The sequence below is a fragment of the Brachycentrus maculatus genome, unplaced genomic scaffold, assembly GCF_059751285.1.
Source record: "Brachycentrus maculatus isolate JH-2025_06_01 unplaced genomic scaffold, ASM5975128v1 h1tg000087l, whole genome shotgun sequence".
In the NCBI taxonomy this organism is placed as follows: Eukaryota; Metazoa; Arthropoda; class Insecta; order Trichoptera; family Brachycentridae; genus Brachycentrus; species Brachycentrus maculatus.
The window spans coordinates 1,485,230-1,505,981 of record NW_028280841.1 but is presented as its reverse complement, the minus strand read 5'-3'; the positions used below and the strand labels follow the sequence as shown (position 1 = coordinate 1,505,981).

At 32.9% G+C, this 20,752-nt stretch overlaps 1 protein-coding gene across 3 annotated transcripts; it reads left to right on the top strand.

Moving 5' to 3' along the window:
• Positions 1 to 5,004: 5,004 nt before the first annotated feature.
• Positions 5,005 to 20,198, top strand: Idi (Isopentenyl-diphosphate delta isomerase). Of its 3 annotated transcripts, XR_015837352.1 has the most exons (7): positions 5,005 to 5,140; positions 13,101 to 13,205; positions 14,405 to 14,590; positions 15,221 to 15,349; positions 16,076 to 16,251; positions 18,322 to 18,599; positions 18,880 to 19,686. XR_015837352.1 is itself a non-coding variant. In XM_088257841.1 (6 exons), exons 2-6 carry the CDS (start codon positions 13,101 to 13,103, stop codon positions 18,452 to 18,454), a joined length of 729 nt encoding a protein of 242 aa, XP_088113967.1. In that variant the 5' UTR covers positions 5,005 to 5,140; the 3' UTR covers positions 18,455 to 20,198. The 3 variants fall into 3 exon arrangements, 2 of the variants coding, with proteins under 2 accessions (XP_088113967.1, XP_088113966.1); XM_088257841.1 differs by having other exon boundaries at positions 18,322 to 20,198; XM_088257840.1 differs by lacking the exon at positions 5,005 to 5,140 and adding an exon at positions 9,342 to 9,421 and having other exon boundaries at positions 18,322 to 20,166.
• The last annotated feature ends 554 nt before the right edge of the window (positions 20,199 to 20,752 follow it).

Here is a 20,752-nt window from a genome sequence, read left to right as displayed (position 1 = left end):
TCTCTTTATAAAATTAAACAACTTTGAAACCGGTTGGTTAAAGTGTTATAGTAATATATAATAATAAAAAAAGTGGTTAAAACAAAGTCGTTTAATTTTATAAAATTTATAAAATGTGCCACAAAATATCTGCGAAAAACATTCAAGAAAAGAAAATATATTGTCTTTTATATACTACACTATTTTTATACTAATTGTATTGTTATAAGAATACTTTTTACTTCTTCAAACCCTTGTCTGCACCCCAATGGTGCATAGGGCACTGCATCATATAAACGCTGTGTTATCTTGATAGTTAACACATTAAGGAAAGGTGAACAGCCCTCCGCTTCAGGTACCAGTCCAGGGTAATATTGATTAAATATTACATCCCCCCTGGCAATCGAATCCGGAACCTCCAGAACGGTAGCTGACCATTACACTACGGAGGCGGACTGTTTACTTTAATATACGTAAATTTTCAATCAAAAGATATAAAATTCATTCAAATAAAATTTTGATAAAGAAGCAAAGAATGTGTAAAAATATTTACATATCGAAATAAATATTTATTTATATACCGTATTACAAATTTTCACATTTATAGTTTATTTTTTTATGTACATTTTTAGTATATATTTTTTTCTAATAATAAAATTTTTGTGTTTTTATTATATGCACAAATATTTATATTTGATACTATTTTTTGGGCCTACGTATGAGAGGCCAATTATATTATTTTAATGTTATAAAATCATGGTAGCATGCGTTCGAACCAAGAAATTCTGACTTTGAGTGTGCGACATTGACCACGGGGCTATGATCCGACAAGACAGATGGTGTAAGATATATGTATATAAAGATGACTGATGTATGTACTGTATGTCATCTTATTAATCCCTCTTCCCCTTAAATTTTTATACAAATCTTGTAATCTCTATTAGCAATAGAGATTACAAGATTTGAAATTATTCTCAAAAAATGTGTAGGTAATTCATATGTATACTCATTATATAGGTGGATTAATTATTTTTTGCATAATTTAAGCTTTTCAGCACTTCGGATGAACGGCTTAACTTTCCGTACGATAATTTACGTGTAGCTCGTTAGAGATACAAAACGGGGGTTTCAGAGGTCAATCAGCATAAGAACAGTTGCTCTTGCAAAAAAGATATGACCTACATGAAACAGATAAGAATTCAGAAAAGAAATTCAGATGTGACCTGCATGAAACATGAAAAGATACATGAAATATCATAACACCAATAAACAAGTCAAAAAATGTCTCAGGCATATTACGTGTTGATAATTTGGAAAGAATTTCGCACAAAAATCAAGGATTTTTTCTACTTTACTTCACAAGTACAAATCCTTAGACTTTTCACTAGCACTAGCGCGTGAATGGGTAGGTACTTAGATATTTTTCATATACATATTTAAAAAAAAAAAACAAATGGTTTGTTGAATGTCACAAACATGAATAGTTCATTCATTCAATCAAACCTTACCCACACCCAACGGCACATAGGGCACTAAGAAAATGCAGTGTTATCTTGATAGTTAACACACGAAGGAAAAGTGATCAACCCTCCTCTTCAGGTACCAGTCCAGGGTAATATTGAATAAATATTATAGTGAAAAATTACTTATATTTATTTGTCACCCCCTGTGAATTGAACCCGGTGCCACCAGCACCGAGCGTGCTAATCGTTTCACTACAGAGGAGGAACATGGATAGACTGGTTTAAATTACAATAATGTGTGAAAAGATGTCACGAAAGCCAGCCATTAATGTGCCGAAAGACCTATAAATGCCCAAGTGCATGCAAAATGCATTTAGCAAATGTCCAATTATCTCTGTTCACTCTTTAAATAGACTTACCCTGATTGACCAATGAAGCCCATATAACACCATCATAATAGTAATCATCGTGGCTTGCAATGCAGCTACTAGTAGCAGTTCCAAAGTGCAAGTTATAACTTAATTAAAATACATTTAACCATCCGTTCACAGCGCTTTGAATCGAGTTCTGGTTTAATAAAAAAATGATGAAACATTATAACCTGACTATTTCCTAGTCGTTGAATTTCACATTAACAATGTTTTAAGTTGAAACAATAAAATAATAATAAAATCATAAGAAAAAACATATCATTTTTCATGTTCACATATCTTATCTTTGAACACTACTACTATTACTACTACTACCATCACGCCGTTTCCCCGGAGGGGTAGGCAGAAAGGATGGAACGCCGCACTCTTCTGTCCTGACATACACTCCTCGCCTCCTTCACATCCATACATCTAGTCATACATGCCCTCCGATTACGCAGACTTTTGACACCTCCAGATTTTCGGTTCTGATTGATCATTAGATCGATCACGTACCAAGTCTTTTTCGGTTGTCCGCGTTCTGTTTTCCCTCTCACATTCGCTACATATATTTTCTTAGTCATTCTCTCGCTATCCATTCGCTCCACATGTCCATACTACCGTAAAAAAAAACTCTTGAACACAGCTGTAGAAAAAAATGCAGATAAGCTCTAGTGCACACATTGATCCATAGGAAGATCCATGCTTGGTTTTTTAACCTGAGAGATAAAATAAAAAATGAAGTTGCCAGGAAAATAATTAAAGTAGAGGATATCATGCATCATGTGGCAAAACTCAAATGGCAATGAGCAACACAGTTTGCAAGACAGGACCCCACAAGATGGATCCCAATAATTTTACGATGGAGACCTTGGAAGAACAAAAGGTGTCGGAAGACCCCAAAAGAGATGGTCCGACGACATAGCGCCGTGGAGAGTAAAAACTGGCTGCAAGCAGCAATTAACCGGAGGAAATGGAATGAATGGGAAGAGGCCTATATCAAGCAATGGAGGTAAGAGGGCTCATGAAGAAGAATATAGAAGAAAAAAAATAAACAAAAAACTTGTTTGCCTTACAAAGATTTCAAAGGTTTCATTTTATGATTTTTGTTAAAAACAAATTTTGAGACGTGTAGTTTTTGTCCCAAAGTCTTACGTGTGCCGTATCAATTATTTTTGTAGATAAGGTATTCGTTTGTAACTCCCATTCAGTAGGTACCCATTATAATTCGTTTTAAAACAAATTGCACTAATTAATTGCTAAAGAATCAATGAAAATGGATACAATATAGAAAAATAGCTCGCACAATATTCCATACATATTGTATAACTGAAGTAGACTTTAATTATTAAGACGGCAAGTACCTATGCATCTTTTTGGGTCGTTATAACAACTTCGCTACGTTAATAGTTAAGTAGGTATCGCGAGATTTCCTTTTCTCGAGAGCAGTTTATTTCTCTTTGAAGCGTTTTTTCTCTTTTTTCCCTAATTTATTCAAGAAACGTTTCAGTTGAAACAAATGCTGTCGGGCACACCCCCTCTCCCACCCCCACCCTGCGCCGCCAGCGACTGTCAAATGGCCGAGGCTTTTTATTCAAAGGGGATGCAAATTATTTGTGGTGCATAATTCGGCAATCTGCGGGAATTTGCAGAAATCTTTTGATTATACGCGTGACACAAATTACTTTCCAAGAGGACTAACTTGTACCATATATATCAGCTTTGTGTGATCGCTTAAATGATCCCAATCGTGTGAGACAAGAGCGTTTCCAGGAGTGTACGAAAGCTGAGGCCGCACAGGGCCTCGCGCTAAACTTTTCTTCTTCTCTTATTCTTCTTCTTGGTCTGTGGTCTATCTCGTAGACTCTTGCCATATAAACTCCTTAGAGTCTTCATTTCTGACACTCTTAGCGCGTTTTTTGTTACTACGGTGTTCGCTTTGCATTCAATCCCATGGCATGATGGATCGGTCACACACACGTTTTATGTATTTTAATTTTGCTGGTGATCTTCATGCCAGGGTTTTTCGATGTATAGTTTCTCGGGCATCTTGAGATGACTGCAGTCACGCTACATCCCGCCGGGATCCGAGAAAACACCATGCTCTTAGTCTTTGTAACATATTTGTGTATAAAAAAATTGGATATACTCAAAATGTTGAGTTTTGTTCTCCTTTATTGTGATTAAGATATACCTTTTTCTCATGATCATGAGACTTGTACGTTATATGAGTTGTACAATTTACAAAAACTAGTACTCCTAAGTCTCCTAGCAATGATGCTATTACTCCATAGATATCCCAACAAAAGCGACATATTTTTTACTTAATATTTATCAGCTACATGGCTAATTTAATTATTTTTTTAAATAAACCTAATATTTTTCAAATGGAGAAAAAACATTCAAGTTTAACCTAAAAACATCTGTTGCGCAGTAAAAAGTTCAATAAGTGGCTTGATATTTATTTTTAATACATTGTATTTTACTTTTAAACTTTAAAAACGATCTCCTGAAAAATCAAGATTTTTTTATTTATGACGTTGTTGAAAGGAATGAGTGTTATGTCGTACGTAAAAACGATTAATTAAAAACAACGCCTATTTACACCATCTGGCACGGAAAGATATCAAAAAAGATTTCTGAAACCTTACTGTCTTCAGCAATAATAACATATTTTTAAAATAGATTTAAAAATAAAATCAAAGTAAGTATCAAAATAAATATTTTTATTATAGCTTGGCATGTCCAGGAGTCGGAATAATCGGTGGGTATATTTGAGGAGATGCATGAATGGAGTGAGTGGAGTGGCGAAGAATATTTGCAAAGACAGAGTGGTTTGGCGTTCTGTTTTATCGGGAGGCGGCGTAATGGTTATTTATTTATAATATTTATTTGAATGAACAACATCGTTAATACAATGATAGGAATGAAACATTAATTCATTTTTTATCCGTAAGAATGTTTTATTCATTCTATTGGCCTAACAAAACCATTATTTTTTCTTCTTCGTAAAACTTTTTTGTTACATATTATAGTGTCAACACTTGTGCGTTTACTATGGTCTTCAGGTAGGCTCTTTTCATTTTAAAATGCCTTATAGACTGGCAACACTAAAACTTACGTCAAATATTATCCATAGAAAGTTTTTATCCAATATCTGTGGCGCACTCGAAATTGACAGAAGTGGGTGAAAAGAAATCAAATTTCTCGGCAGCACAGTTCGTAAAAAATATTTCGTCAAGGTGTTTTATAGGCCGATAGAAAGTAGTACCGGATCAAACGCCAAACGTAAGTATTCTTTCTCTATTATTGGCATTATTTGCAAGTGAGTCTCGAATTTATATTTTTAATTGATGTTTTACCGACTGCTGACAATACTGTCCAAATATTTACATTTGACATTCCGCACATTCTTCTCGAAATGAAAGTCGAATATGACCCAAATATTTAGAATTATGTCTTTATCGCCTACAAAACGAACATTTCAATCGATTCGTGCCAATTTATAAATTTTAAAGAAAAACCTGCATCGTAAGCATACCTTTTTTCCTAATTTAAATATAATTAAATCTCCAATTTTCCTTATTGACTCATTATCATAGATTTCTATGTGCGAACTGCGTGAAATGACGTGAGATTATTTTAAATATCTAAATAGTACTTGATCCCATGTACTTTAACACTGATTAATAATTGACTTTATCATTTAATTTGGATATTTAAAAAAAATTGTTTTAATTTTTTTAAATGATTTCTGTTTTATGCAGTGTCTATAATAATGTTATATTATTAGTCCCCCTTCATAATGTAGCTATAAACGTATTTAGTAACTTTGCTGGAGGTCTCGGGTTTGATTCCCAGGAATGTTAAAATAAATGTAATCTTTCAACTGATTTCGGTTAGTACCCTAGAAGATAGATACATACTAAACTTAAAACTTAAAACAGAAATATTCATAGTTATGATTGGAAAGAAGTACCAAAAATGAAAGTGGTTTAAAACAATGCTTGAGCTTTATTTTATAAAGTTTATAAAATGTGCCATAAAATATCAGCAAAAACCATGCATGAAAAAGATAATTTGATTTCAAAAATTTCATCATGTTGTATAAGTATATTTTATCACTTCTTTTAAACACATTTAAAAAAACACTTTCGCAAGGAAGAAAAAACACAATTTTTTCAAATCACTAAGAAAACAGAACTTTTATTCTGTATTTAGAAACCCTCAGTAATAGATATGTACAGGAAAAAGCCACACATCAAGCTCAAATTTCTACTCGGCTGTCCAAATTTAAAACACAGTAAGGGACTTTTTTTTTGTAGTACGTTTTTTTTGGATTTTCGGACTAAGTAGAGTCTACTTAGTCCATAAATGCAAAAAAAAACGTACTACAAAAAAATGTCCCTTACTGTGTTTTAAATTTGGACAGCCGTACTATTCTGATTGTATTTTGGGCGCGAGCCATTCCTAGAAGAAACCAGTTATAGCAACACTGGTTAAGAGAGTGTCTACTGTATCTATTAATTATTTTTATTTATAAGATGATTGAAAATAATTTGATCAAATTGATTAATTTGTCTACAATTCAATAATAAATTTACCCTGCTGAAAATCTTTTAGAATGGCCGTTTGATAATATGGTAAGGCCGTATGGTAATGCCTCGTGTTATTACGAATTATTTCATATTTTATGAGTAACACTAATAACGCCACAGTCGATTACAGTCACACATATCGATGTATCTTAATAAATAGCGACCCATATACAATATGAACCAACTCTTAACCAGCGATATTTCGGTTTAACCTATGTCCCGGTTTGCCCGGGACTGCCCCAGTTTGAACATGGATCTCAAAATCACTTAGAACTCGGTAATTTGATTGCCAGTCAGGCGCTTTGTCCCCTAAGCTCTACCATCAATGATTGTAGAGGTATCTGACTGTCTACAGCCAGATACCTCTACAATCATTGATGGTCCTAAATCTCAACTATTAGATTTAATTTTCATTATATATAGCAGGCCATCAAACAATTAAATCAAAGAGCGTAGATTGAATAAGGTTTTTATTATGGTATTGGATTTTTTGTCACCCTCCGTGGCGTAATGGTTAGAGTGATTAGCTACCGCGCTGGAGATCCCGGGTTCTATTCGAGGACAGTGAATATAAATATTTGAGATTTCACTCTAATATTTATTTAATATTACCCTGGACTGGACCCTGAAGCGCAGGAGTGATTAACTTGCCTTCATGTAAGTAACGATCAAGATAACACTGTGTCGGCACGATGCAGTGCCCTATGCACCATTGGGTGGGGATAAGGATTAGAAAGAGAATATTGGATTACATTTTGTCCAACTTTTTCAGTTATCAACTATCAATGAGAGTGCAATCGCACTTATCTTTCATTAATAAACTAATCTAAACATTTACCCAACCACGGTGCTTTATTCATATTTTAAGACAGCCAATTTTTCTTCCGTGTCATAATAAATTCATATTATTCTAGAGATTTTTCTTTACTCATTTGTCGAAGCAAAAGTGTATATTTATAATAAAATGTGTAGTTGGTTCCAAGAAATGTTATCAGACAGTCTCAATCTATTCAATATAACGCATTTGAAATTTCAAACCATTCATATTCATGAGGACATATTCAAGAAGATATTCATATTCAATAGCACATCCTTTTGACCTTACTTATATTCAAATTATAGGTCACCGGTACAATACGCTAGATATGTATCTCCCGAACAATGTATTTTGTGATCTATTAAGTCTCCTTAAATATACTGTTCATAATTTATTTTCCAGTGTCACGCAACCGTTTTCTGTGAAGAATACAATTTACCACAAAAACTTATAATCAATATTTAATTATATTCTCAATATTATTAATATTTAAAGCATTTACTTTGTGGTTAGTCATTTTTACTTATTTATTTTTTTACAAAAATGTTAATAAAATTAGTATATAACCACTCACCGAGATTTTTACGTCTACCGGTTTCGAGACGTACCCGTCTCTTGGTCAGGACAATCACACAGCATGCAAACAATACTACCCTTCACCTCCATAGCACCATTTACACACTCAAAACTACACAAAATGTCTAACACATGCGATTTTTGGCCGACCCGAAGACCAACATGCACTATAGTTTTCAATATAGACATGCGTTACGAGCCAAGGTTAAACGTGCGTTCATCTATATTGAAAACTATACTTGTTCACAAATCTGGATTATCTCCAATTAAAGGAGTTATTTTTCATATTATTTTTTGACATCTCATCAAAGATGAAGGAAATATGGAAGTGATTATAAATTATTTTAATCCAGGATTCGAATCTCACATACTAATAAAAGAGTTTCTGCTCAATGAAAAACTTATTTTCATCTCACCAATAGATGTCTCTAGTGAAGTTCTAGTGATTCATGAACAATGTTTCAAAATTGCTTCATTTATATATAGAACTTCCAAGAATCTGAATAGTGTGGTTGTCAATAATGGGTAGAATTGGTGAATGTTACACGTGTGTAAAGTGATCACTGAAACCAGCCTATGACGGTTGTCAGCCCCATGAATACCTAGACTTCCATATTCTTCTTCATCTTTGATGAGATGTCAAAAAATAATATAACTAAGCATCACATAGACTTCCTTCGCTTCTTCCAAATCCTTATATCTTCTCATCCATGCTCCCTGATTATTGCGGCTTTGACCTGTCTAGTTTAAAAATTTATGCTACTTTGTTTTTTTTTTTAATCTGTTTTACCCTTGGTCCCTCATTCATTTGCTCCACATGGCCAACCCATCTTAACCACCCTACTCTCGGGTTATTTGAGTTAATTCAATACAAAAAAAAAAAAAAAAATTCTACAGAATTCTGAAAACGATGTTCGTTGTACCTGATTTTTATGTAAATTCTTAAAATTACTAAATCATTCAAAATTTAAAAAAAACACATTTCTATATTTCTCTCTCTCTCTCTCTCTCTCTCTCTCTGTATAAACAAAAAAAGCACAAAATCTCTCTTATTCTTTATTCTTTAAGAAATTTTACTTCTATAATTTTACTGCACATGCTATTTTTTTTTTAACTAGACAACATTATTACACCTCCGTAGCATAGCGGCTAGTGCATATGACTACATCTTTCAAATTAGGAAAGGTGTTCAATTCCTTGTTCACAAATTCTAGGTGCACTTGGGAGCTATTGATGTATATTTGTTAAAGAATATTTTACTGTTCCAATCTTTTTTAAAGTTTGACAATAAACGGTGTTATGGATGAATGACGCAGTTCCATTATGTATTACAAATAATAAAACCTCTACTGTAATATATGACGGAATAAATTTAACAACACTGTATATCAGGAATAAATTTAACAGGAAAAAAATGTATTAAATACACATTTCAATATTTCATTGTCACAGTATCTTTAATCTTTTTGTATAATTTCACTCTCGCAATAGAGAATTTACCATTACCATTTGTAACTTCGAAGCGTAAACTTCATTCTTGCTTCACTCCTCATAACGATGGCGCGTTTCTTTCACCTGGTAAATACTCTTTTATTACTATTTCCTTAGGGCGTTTGTCCACTACACGGAATTTTACCGTCCGGCACGTCAGTTAGCGTTTTAAAACGATGATTGGCTTGGATTGGCGTGTGCTTTTGCCCATATTTTTTCGGATCGGTGCTCTTGATCGGTGCGTGAACACGTTGTGCATAAATTCGATCACGCTCAAATTCCGGGTAGTGGACAATCGCCCTAAGTCTACTTTTATCATATCTTAATAAAAAAATTAAATATTTTTTTTATAAGCTTTGATGGAAAGTTATGTTAGTGCCTCAACTAAGATGAAGCATCTATCATTTTTATACGAAAGAAGATAGAAGTCAGAGCATTCTATCTTCTTTCAAATAACTAGCTTACAACCTGGCATTTGGCTGGCTTAAGTGATCACTTTATAATCTTGTGTAACGCTCACTATTTTGTCCATTTTTATGCATCCATATGGCATTAGTTTTTAACGTATTTAAGACGCGCATTGTACTGTTGTAGGTTTCCTTTTGTATATAGTTGTTAATTAATGTTGAATTTCGACTGACGGTGCTGCGTCAGTTTAGATTTTGTGAAGTATCTCTGATATTTTATATGTGGGGTGAACAATCTAGTGTCTGATCAGTGAATAAAAAAAGTATTTATACTAATTTTATATTAATAATTATACGTATTTTAGTACTTGTCTTAAATATGGTAGACTCTCGATATTCACAGATAATCTGCTGAAAAGACAAACAAAAAAATAGAAAATTAAATGAAACTAACATATATGTTACTTATTTAAAATTTTCATGATCCTGATACCACACCCTGATAATGCAATTTTAGGTAGTTAGGTTTGTAGCATATAATTTTTTCTTCTTTTTTCTTTAAATCCTTACCCGCACCCCAAAGGTGTATAGGACACTGCATCATATAAACGCAGTGATATCTTGATCGTAAGCACATGAAGGAAAGGTGATCAGCTCTCGCCTTCAGGTTCCAGTCCAGGGTAATATTGATCAAATATTAGAGTGAAAAAAACATCAATATTAATTTTCACCCCCCCTGCGAATCGAACCCGGGACATCTAGAATGGTAGACGAGTGTGCTGACCATTACACTACGGAGGCGGTGTATATAAATTTTTAGCCTTTATTCAATTGTATCTTAACATTCCTGTATATAACAGAAACATCAGTCAGTTTTCTTACTCACAATACCCCTCTTCTTTATTTTTATCATCTTTCAAAAAACATTTTACGGGTACCCTTGATACATTATTAAACAATTATCAGTAAATGACCTGTTAAATTCTTCACAATGGGTGTTTGACAACCTATAATAAGTAGGTCATATACCAATCAAATACATGTGATCCAAATATATCTTCATTGTGTACTAACATAATAGAAACTGTTTAACTGCAAGTATAAACTAATTCTTATTGCTATGTTGTGTTTCGCTATTTTTTTCATACTTATTTATTACAATATTGATGTTTTAGTACATATTATCAGTTATAGTATTCAGTCACGACGTGGAGTAACAAGGTCTTCAGTAATAGCGTCATAAATTCCTCAAATAATTGTGAAAAACAAGAAAGTATTTTTTTTAATATATCACTTTAGCCAGAGTTATCGTACTCACTTTTTATAATTCATTTCCTTCCCATTACAGCAGTAATGTTATTAACCCTGAGTTTCTTCACTTGTGTCATCTTTATCGGACCAAATATATTCCATTAACTGATTCGGCAGTCATTTTGTTGTAACATCTATCGATTTAGAATTGTAGTTTCACTTGGTAAATACTATTATTTCTTGAAATCTCATTAGATTTTACACTTTTGACACTTGTTCCGATGCATTCTGCTTCATTTTCAAACACCATGGATTTGAAATTTTCTATATTGTCACAATACATTTTTTTTAAATGAGAAATATTAGTGTTTTTATTATTTACAAAATATTTCTATTTCATACTATTCCTGTGAGCCTAAGCGGCTTATTTTATCATAAATAGGTATCAAATTGTGGCAGAGTGGGTTCGAACCGCGAAACTCTGACTCAAGAGTCCATGACACTAACCACGGGACCACAACCCGACACAGATTGAAAAAAATTGTTGTAAAAACAAGTACATATATTCCTCCAAAAATATCTAAGAATTTTGGACTGATCGCCTTACCTTTATATAGTTAATGATTATGTTAACACCCCGTCAAATCACTATAGAGCCCTATGCACCATCTTGTTCCTGATAGTAATAAAAAACAGATATTTTATATATCGGGGTATTAGTTGCGAATTTAAAACTCTCCATTTAAAAATCAGTTCCTGAAGAATTTATGTATAAAAATCCACATTGTAAGAATACCTACATACTGTTTTTAATATTATTGAATTTTGAACTCCATTTTACGCTTCAAATGCATTTGGTGTATTCTTTGTTCACTGACGTTACATTTCACTGTATATTATTTAATTTATTGTGTAATATTTTTTTATTTAATGACGTAACATGCAATAAACAGGTAAAACTGATGTGACGTAATAGTGACCTTCGTGTTCAATCAAGTTTAAAAGTATCCTTAAAAATAACTTATTTTTATACATGATGTATAATTTTATGCGCGATTGTTAAATCACCCAACTTGTTTTAAAACAAGAGGCTGTTTCGAATAATTCTCAGGAATGATTTACGCTAATTGAATATTGTATAGAGTTCATTGTATGTATATATAACCATAAGACTGACATAATTTTTCTTAAATCCTTCCTACAGTCATTGACAAGTATTTTTTGAGCTTTTTCCAATTTTTTTTAAGAAATCCATAATTTTGCTCCACGTAATAATTATTCAAATGAAGATTTTTTATTGATGTCCTAACATCGATAAAGAAGTGTACGGAAACCTAGGCATTTACAGAGCTTATGACTTAGATAATGTCATAAAAAACTAATCATAATATAAGTTGAATAAAAATTGAAAATGTTATTTTAACGCATCTCCTAGTATGTAAGATAATTCAAGAAGAATCTTACATATGTATAGTTTTATGAAGGATTCTGCTAGTAAAAGAACTACAACCATGAATGTTGCCGAAGAAGTAGATCTTTCCAATCAAAGCGTAAATTTAACTTCCAAAATTTGAGCAGTATTGTCTCCAATCATGGGCAAAATGGTAAATGTTACATGTTTATAAAGTGATCACTTCAGCCGGCCTAAGTCGTAAGCCCTTTTTAAATTTTTGAATTGTTTTTTTTTTCTTTGCTTATTATGTAGAAAAGTCGTCAACTCTTATAAAACAATAACAATCAATTAATATACAAACGTAACAATGAAAAGTAGGTTCGTTAAACCGTAAGCCCTTAAAATGCCCAGACATCCATTTTCTTCTTCATTTATGTGGAGATGTCAAAACAGATGACTAAAATGAAGGAAATCAGGGTGGAGGAGATTACTGCTGAAGAATGTCACTACAATGCTACATTATACATGTCAATTCTGCGAACTTTTTGAATCCCCTACGTAATGTGTCATGAGAATCTAGACAAGTTTTGTTTTAGCTGGTGACTAATACAAAATACTGGTAGAATCAAATTCCATGCCGTTAGTTAGGCCATCGGGGTCAGCATAGACATTTGGTTTGGGTGGAGTTTCCATGTGTGTATATTTTCCCTTCCAGATGAGGTCCTCTCTCCTTTCCCGGATGGTGGGCACGGGAATACCCAACCGACTGATCTCTACCTGCCAGCGGCTCCTTGCGGCGCCGCAAGTTGATGCTCTGCAAGTATGTACTTATTAATTAATTGCTCCTCTGACTTCTTCTTGTTCCCCAAACTCAAAAGGCCTCTGAAAGGAAGAAGATTTGTGGCGATTCCCGAGATAAAGGCTTATGCGATGAAAGAGCTGAAAGACATCACAATAGAATCATTCCAGGACTGTTTCCAAAAGTGTAAACATCGTTGGTATGCTTCAGGGAGGTGAATAGTTTAAAGCAAGGGTGGCCAACCTGCGGCCCGCGGGTGTCTACTCGTGGCCCGCGGAGCATTTCATTTTTTTTTCGCTTAAGTGTACATAAAACTACCAAAAGAATATTCCATTGTGCGTAGTTCCATTGATGGATATATTTCACTATCGTGGCAATTTCTTCCATGGTATATTCGTGTTAACAAACAATCACAACATTTCACGATCGACTTTTAAATACACATTGATAAGAATACAAGCTGCTATAACCAACTGCTAGACCGACTCAAAGTCAAAATGCTATGTAAAAGCTAGTTTGCAGTAGCCATGATACTAGCAAAAATTGAAGCAATATTCAGATGGTGAAATGATTAAGGAATGTTTGGAGAGTGTTGTTAAAATTCTGTGTCCAGAACAGAAAACGGATTTCTGAAAAAAAGCCTGTCTCGTCAAATTATTACTAGGCGTGTGGATGACATTAGAAAACTAATTGAAGATAATATGAAAAAATTCTGAAAAACAAAATCAGACATCTCACTACATAATTTGAAATTTTTTTTATTTATTATTTTTATTTTTTGTATAACCTAACTCTGATCTAATAATATGTTTAATTCACATTTTTGTAATATCTTCTTTTAAAAAACAATATATTTCATGTTTGCTTCGAACAATAAAAGAAATTTTGTTTTACAGCCTGGTAAGAAATCTCATTTTTAAAATCTGGCCCGGCTGCTGAAAAGGTTGGCCACACATGCTTTAAAGGGACCCAAACATGTAACTTTTAAATACTTTTGCGACCTCTGCTGGCAATTTAATGCCTATTAATGCTAAGGGCACGCCGGATATTTTTATAATAAGATGACCCAGGAATAGAGGAAGACCGAATTCAAGATATGTCTAGACATTACTACATATTGGACTGAACAGCGCTGAAGACTTCAGAGAGTGGTGACAATAACTAGAAAGATGGGTAGTGTAATGTGTATAATTTGATGCAATATTTTGTTTCCCATTCAGGAAGCAGCTCTCGACCAAGAGAAGTGCATTCTGGTGGATGAGGCGGACCGCACTACGGGCTCCGCCTCCAAGCGAGCCTGCCACATGGTGGCTGCCGACGGAACCATCCCGCTGCACCGAGCCTTCTCCGTCTTCCTCTTCAACACCCGCGGAGACATGCTCATGCAGAGGAGGGGACACAAAAAGGTAACCTAACCTTAACCAACCTCACTTGACCTAGCCTAACCTAACCTCACCTAAAAATGAAGCATAAAAAATGTTTAATGCTAGAAAATATAAACGTTACAAATCTAACTATAACCATCTTAACAAATTGGTACTGTGAAGTTTATTAAAGAATTGTAATTCAACAAGGGCGATATTAGATCGCATTGAAAGAATCATGACTTTTTGCCATATTTTAGAAGGAATCAGTAATATTTAATGTTTTGAATATTGAAAGCATTAACTTTGTGGATCATATTGATATATTATTTCGAGAAATAAAAAATACTTTGTGTTATGATCCACTCACATTTTTATTAACCAACTAGTTTCGGCAACAACCTGTTGCCCTCTTCAGGGTTTATTTATTACTAATTATTAGTAATAAATAAACCCTGAAGAGGGCAACAGGTTGTTGCCGAAACTAGTTGGTTAGTAAAAATGTGAGTGGATCAGAACACTAAGTATTTTTTATTTCTCGAAATAATATATTTTATGTATTGCAGTGACACCTATCCGCTATGCGGCATAGCAAAAATGACAAGATTTTAGACGTTTGAGACCTGTTTTTTTTTTGTATTTGAAGTTAAAGGTTGACACATTGTCTTTCAGGTGACCTTCCCTAACATGTACACCAACTCGTGCTGCAGCCACCCACTGTGGTTCGGTGACCAGGAGGAAGATATCATCACGGCGGCCCAGCGCAGACTCTCTCATGAGCTGGGAATACCTTCTGAGCAGGTGAGCCTTCTACAGAAGTTTTAAAAAATATCCTAGGTAAATCCACTTTCAAACACTGTATAAATGTTAAATGATATAAAATGCTACAAAGCAAATGGATTTGAGTTGAAGTACAATATCTCAACTCTACTCGCCATTAGCATACAGTCTGTCACACCTTTGATAATGCCCAAAACGCATTTGCACAGTTTCTCACAGTGCAGTTTTGTCTTTGAATGTAGCAATTTGTCATAATATTGACAACTGAAAAAATATCCTGTCGTACAGTTATGTACATGATTAAATTGGACTATATTAATATCCGTACATGGCAATATTAAACTTACTGAGACGCACAGTAAAATCTTCCTTGGGGTTAAAATTACATATTCAATCAAATATGTCATCTTCTTTAAATCTTAATGGATGATTTATTATCTAAACGGTTTGTTATTTACTCACTTTTCTGTGATTATTATAAAAATTAATCAATATAAAAAATAAAACATGTTATTGGGCCGCGTGGTATAAATTTCAACTGATTTTAAATATTGTATTTGATTTTAGCAAAGAAAGACACTATACATATGTTTGATAGTTGTTTATTTATTTTTAATAATAATAATTTAAATAATTCCATTTTTGTATATTGCTGACTAAAAGACAACTGTAAAATAAGAATCTGCAATATTAAGTAGGAAAGAAGATTGAAATGATTTTATGAACAAATGCAATTTCTGTGTATAGATGTCGGATTCAGACTTCACGCTGCTGACGCGGATCCACTACCTTCACCCGGGGGACGGGCGCTGGGGGGAGCACGAGATGGACTACATCCTGTTCATGCAGAAGGACGTGTACTTGGAGCCCAACAAGGATGAAATCGATGAACTTATCTTCGTTCCCAGGAATGCACTAGAACAGTAAGTAGGACTAGCCTGTCTTGTGGCAGTATTCAGTATCGCTGTTAGAATTCAACCCGTTCTCTGCCTTCAGCGCGTTTACGGGCTCTCCAATGCCGTACTCGTCAGGCCGAAGATACAAAATTAGCGTTATCGCCCCCATTTTTGTGCTTATTTCTAGCTTATGTCAAGCACTAATTTTAATCATTTAAAAAATATATTTCTTGAATGTTTTCCGCAGATACTTTGTGGCACATTTTATAAACTTTATAAAATGAATTAACTTTGTTTTCACCACTTTTTTTTATTAATGCAATTTAACCTACCGGTTTCGACAAGAACCTTGTCATCATCAGGGTTTATTTTAATTCAAAAACATTAAAAACATTAAAATACTGTCACCAAAATCTTCCACACACTAGTGTGGAAGTGGTGAAAACAAAGTTAATTCATTTTATAAAGTTCAAAAAATATATATTTGCCAGTCACCCAGTGAAAGGATGTTTCTGCCAGTGCCAAAGTTGATTTTTTTTATTTAGAAACAAAATAATAAAAACAATTCATAAAAATTCATAGTTTAAATGCGTTTAAATGCGTTTTGCTTTATCATTTTAGAAATTATGACCACAATTCTAGAATTAGATTCAGAAAGAAAGGTGGATACTCGGCCGGGGAGTTGGATTCCTGCCCGTGTTAAGCTATTTAGAAAGTTCTCCTTCTCTGTTGTGAGCGGACACTGAAAGAACGTATGGTTTGCATCCCCTATATCTTGTCCACATTCGCAATATGGTTTTATCTTAGAACACATATATGCATGTACAACACCATACAGTGTATATTTCGTAAGTCTTCAGAATAAAATTGTTTTTAGTGCATATGTATATCCTTTAACTCTAGATTACTGGACATTTGTAAAATTCACGACGGTCATTCAATCTGTGAGGAGCACCGAGGTAACACACATTAAGAATGTAGCTTATTACATGACAACTAGCATGTATTTGATATTTTTACCGATATTTTATGTTTGTTTTTTATAGAAAGTTCTCAAAAAACATATTGCACTTTTTTTAAATGTTTTTAGCAAACGTTTTTGGTAAAATGTGAGTTTTTCTTATCGTCATACATTTTATGATATTATTTTTTGACATTTCATCAAAGATGAAGAAGAATATGGAAGTCTGGGCATTTACGGGGCTTACGACCGTCATAGGCTGGTTTGAGTGATCACTTTACACACGTGTAACATTCACCAATTCTACCCATTATTGACAACCACACTACTCAAATTCTTCGAAGTTCTAGATAGTTCCAATAGATGTCTCTAGTGAAGTTCTAGTGATTCAAGAACAAAGTTTCTAAATTGGTTCATATATATAGAACTTCGAAGAATTTGAGTAGTGTGGTTGTCAATAATGGGTAGAATTGGTGAATGTTACACGTGTGTAAAGTGATCACTCAAACCAGCCTATGACGGTCGTAAGCCCCGTAAATGCCCAGACTTCCATATTCTTCTTCATCTTTGATGAAATGTCAAAAAATAATATGAAAATAACTCCTGTAATTGGAGATAATCCAGATTTTGTGAACAAGTATTTGGACACACTCAAAATGTTGTACATTTTATGATATATTAAGGTACATTGAAACAAGTCCCGTGGTCTTGGATTAAATATATATACAAAAAAATATAATTTTGATAGGTTTTACTATTCTTAAAATGGTACGGCCTACCGGGAACAGCCATACTAATACCTCCTGACATTTGAAGGGTTAACGTTGTGACAAAAATTCCATATGAAAAAATATTAGCTGGGTTCACATGTGAATGTGACCAATATTTAATGGAAAAAAAATATATATATGATCTCAATACATTAAGCATTGACAGCCATTAGGCAAGACTTAAAAAATTACCGTTAACACCTGTTGTTATCAGCTGACCACTGAATGTCAGGACGAGGTTGCATTTGAAAGAATTTTGTTTTATGACTTAAAAGATCATTTTTTATGCTTTTAAGATTGACCAAATTCTTAAAAAAAATATTTTTAAAATCCAATATTATTTTCTTATAAATACAATTGTTTCAGGACAATTTCCAAATTCGATGCGCCAATCTCTCCGTGGTTTAAACTGGTTTTGAAAAACCGTTTAAAATTCTGGTGGGATAATCTACACCAACTGCATCTGTGTAAAGATGATGCTATCCACAAGTTCACATGATAAAGACGACTGTATCGACAAGTTCACATGATAAAGACGACTGTATCCATAAGTTCACATGATAAAGACGACTGTATCCACAAATTCACATGATAAAGACAACTTTATTCACAAGTTCACATAATAAGGACAACTGTATCCACAAGTTCACATAATAAGGACAACTGTATCCACAAGTTCACATGATAAGGACAACTGTATCCACAAGTTCACATGATAAAGACGACTGTATCCATAAGTTCACATGATAAAGACGACTCAATCCACATATTCACATGATAAAGACGACTGTATCCATAAGTTCACATGATAAAGACGACTGTATCCACAAATTCACATGATAAAGACAACTGTATCCACAAGTTCACATAATAAGGACAACTGTATCCACAAGTTAACATAATAAGGACAACTGTATCCACAAGTTCACATGATAAGGACAACTGTATCCACAAGTTCACATGAAGACGACTATATCCGCAAGTTCACGTGATAAGGACAACTGTATTCACCAATTCACATGATTAAGACGTACACCATCAAGTAAACGTCAGATAAAATATTATTAGTTTCATTTAAAATCCTCAATATAAATATATCTGACAAAATATCAGTTTAATCATTTAATCCCTGGATTATTATAAATTATGGATTAGTATTAGTTAATGGCGGTGTGAGGAAATATGATATTAATTTTTTTTAATTACCATTTCTAGTATTTCATTCAGTTTTTGAATGTTTTTAAAATCTACCACATATACAAAAATATGGATCTTCCAATTTGTAACCTTACAAAATAGAATGTTATGTGTATTGTATGAATGGTGCTATGTAAGAAAAAGACATATATTTAAGGTAGACTTTCTATAAATTTCCATAAAAATTGTAATTATTACTTTTAAAAAATTAAAGCAATATATGTTTATTGACATTTTATTTTTTCTGACATTCTTTGATTTTTCTAAATCCGTTAATTTAATTGTTTGATAGATAAATAAAATTAGAAAATCACTCTTGTAACTATTGTTTCCGTCCATAGTGTAGTGGTCAAACGTTTCGCCACCGTGCTGGTGGTTCTGGGTTCGTTTCCCAGGGGGGATCAAAAATGTATAAGTGATTTCTTTTTCTGTAATATTTATCTATATCACCCTGAAGCACAGGACTGATCACCTAAGAAACCTTTTAATAAGAGATCAAAGTAAATAAAACCAAAAAATTCAAACAAACAAAAACATTTTACGAAAATCCTCTGGCAGTCAACATGTTAATATTTGACTTACTTCATATTTAAAATGTTAGCAATCATCATCATGTTTATAATTATCTTTAAAATGCATTAAAAATGTATTAGCATATCACACTTTATAATATTTTTTGATAAACTTTTTGTAATGATATTCCTAAATAATGAATAAATTTGCATTTATTTTACACTACTTTATGTAATAATGTTTTAACTCTGAGAAGCTGGCTGTAAATTATTAGGAACGGTAGTTTTTTTTAATAGCCTTAAAATTTTATTAAAACGGTTATCACCATCAAGGTGTGGGCAACCTTATAACCATTTTTAATTTGGTTATCATTTAAAATAAATATTTTTCCAATTCAAGATACATTTGATCTTCCACAAAACCAACTTTCATTTAGTATTTCTCCGTTAGAATTTATTATAATAGCATTTAATTATAATAATTAATGAATAAAGCACTATTACAAAATTAATCCATCGTATCATGGAAAAAAAGAGACTGTTGCGCTCCAGGATTTGATCTTGTGTACTCTGATGTCCGATAATGTGCTTTTATCCACTAAGATAAACCTCAAACTTTCTTTATTCATTTGGCGTTTAATTTGTAGAAGTCCATTTTAATTTATGTATTAATTTTAAATCAAACACAGATTTTTTGAGTCTACTAAGTTGTATTTTATTAACAAAAACACATAAAAACATTCGTTTGATAATGCCTTAACAAGGCGAAACAATTGTCACAATATAATTTTTTATGTGTTTTTGTTAATAAAATACAACTTAGTAGACTCAAAAAATCTGTGTTTGATTTAAAATTAATACATAAACTTAAACTTTCTTTAAAGTTAGCTGTTTTAGTCCTGAGATTTTTTTCTTATATGGATACTAAAATGTTGAAGACTTTTTTTGCAAAAATAATACTTTTTAAAAAGTTGTGTACAAAATCATCAATATTTTCTCTAATATTGACTGATTTTATTATTTCTTTCTGGTATTGGTGGAAAATATATCATGCTACTCAAATAATTAAAGACTATTTGTAATATACA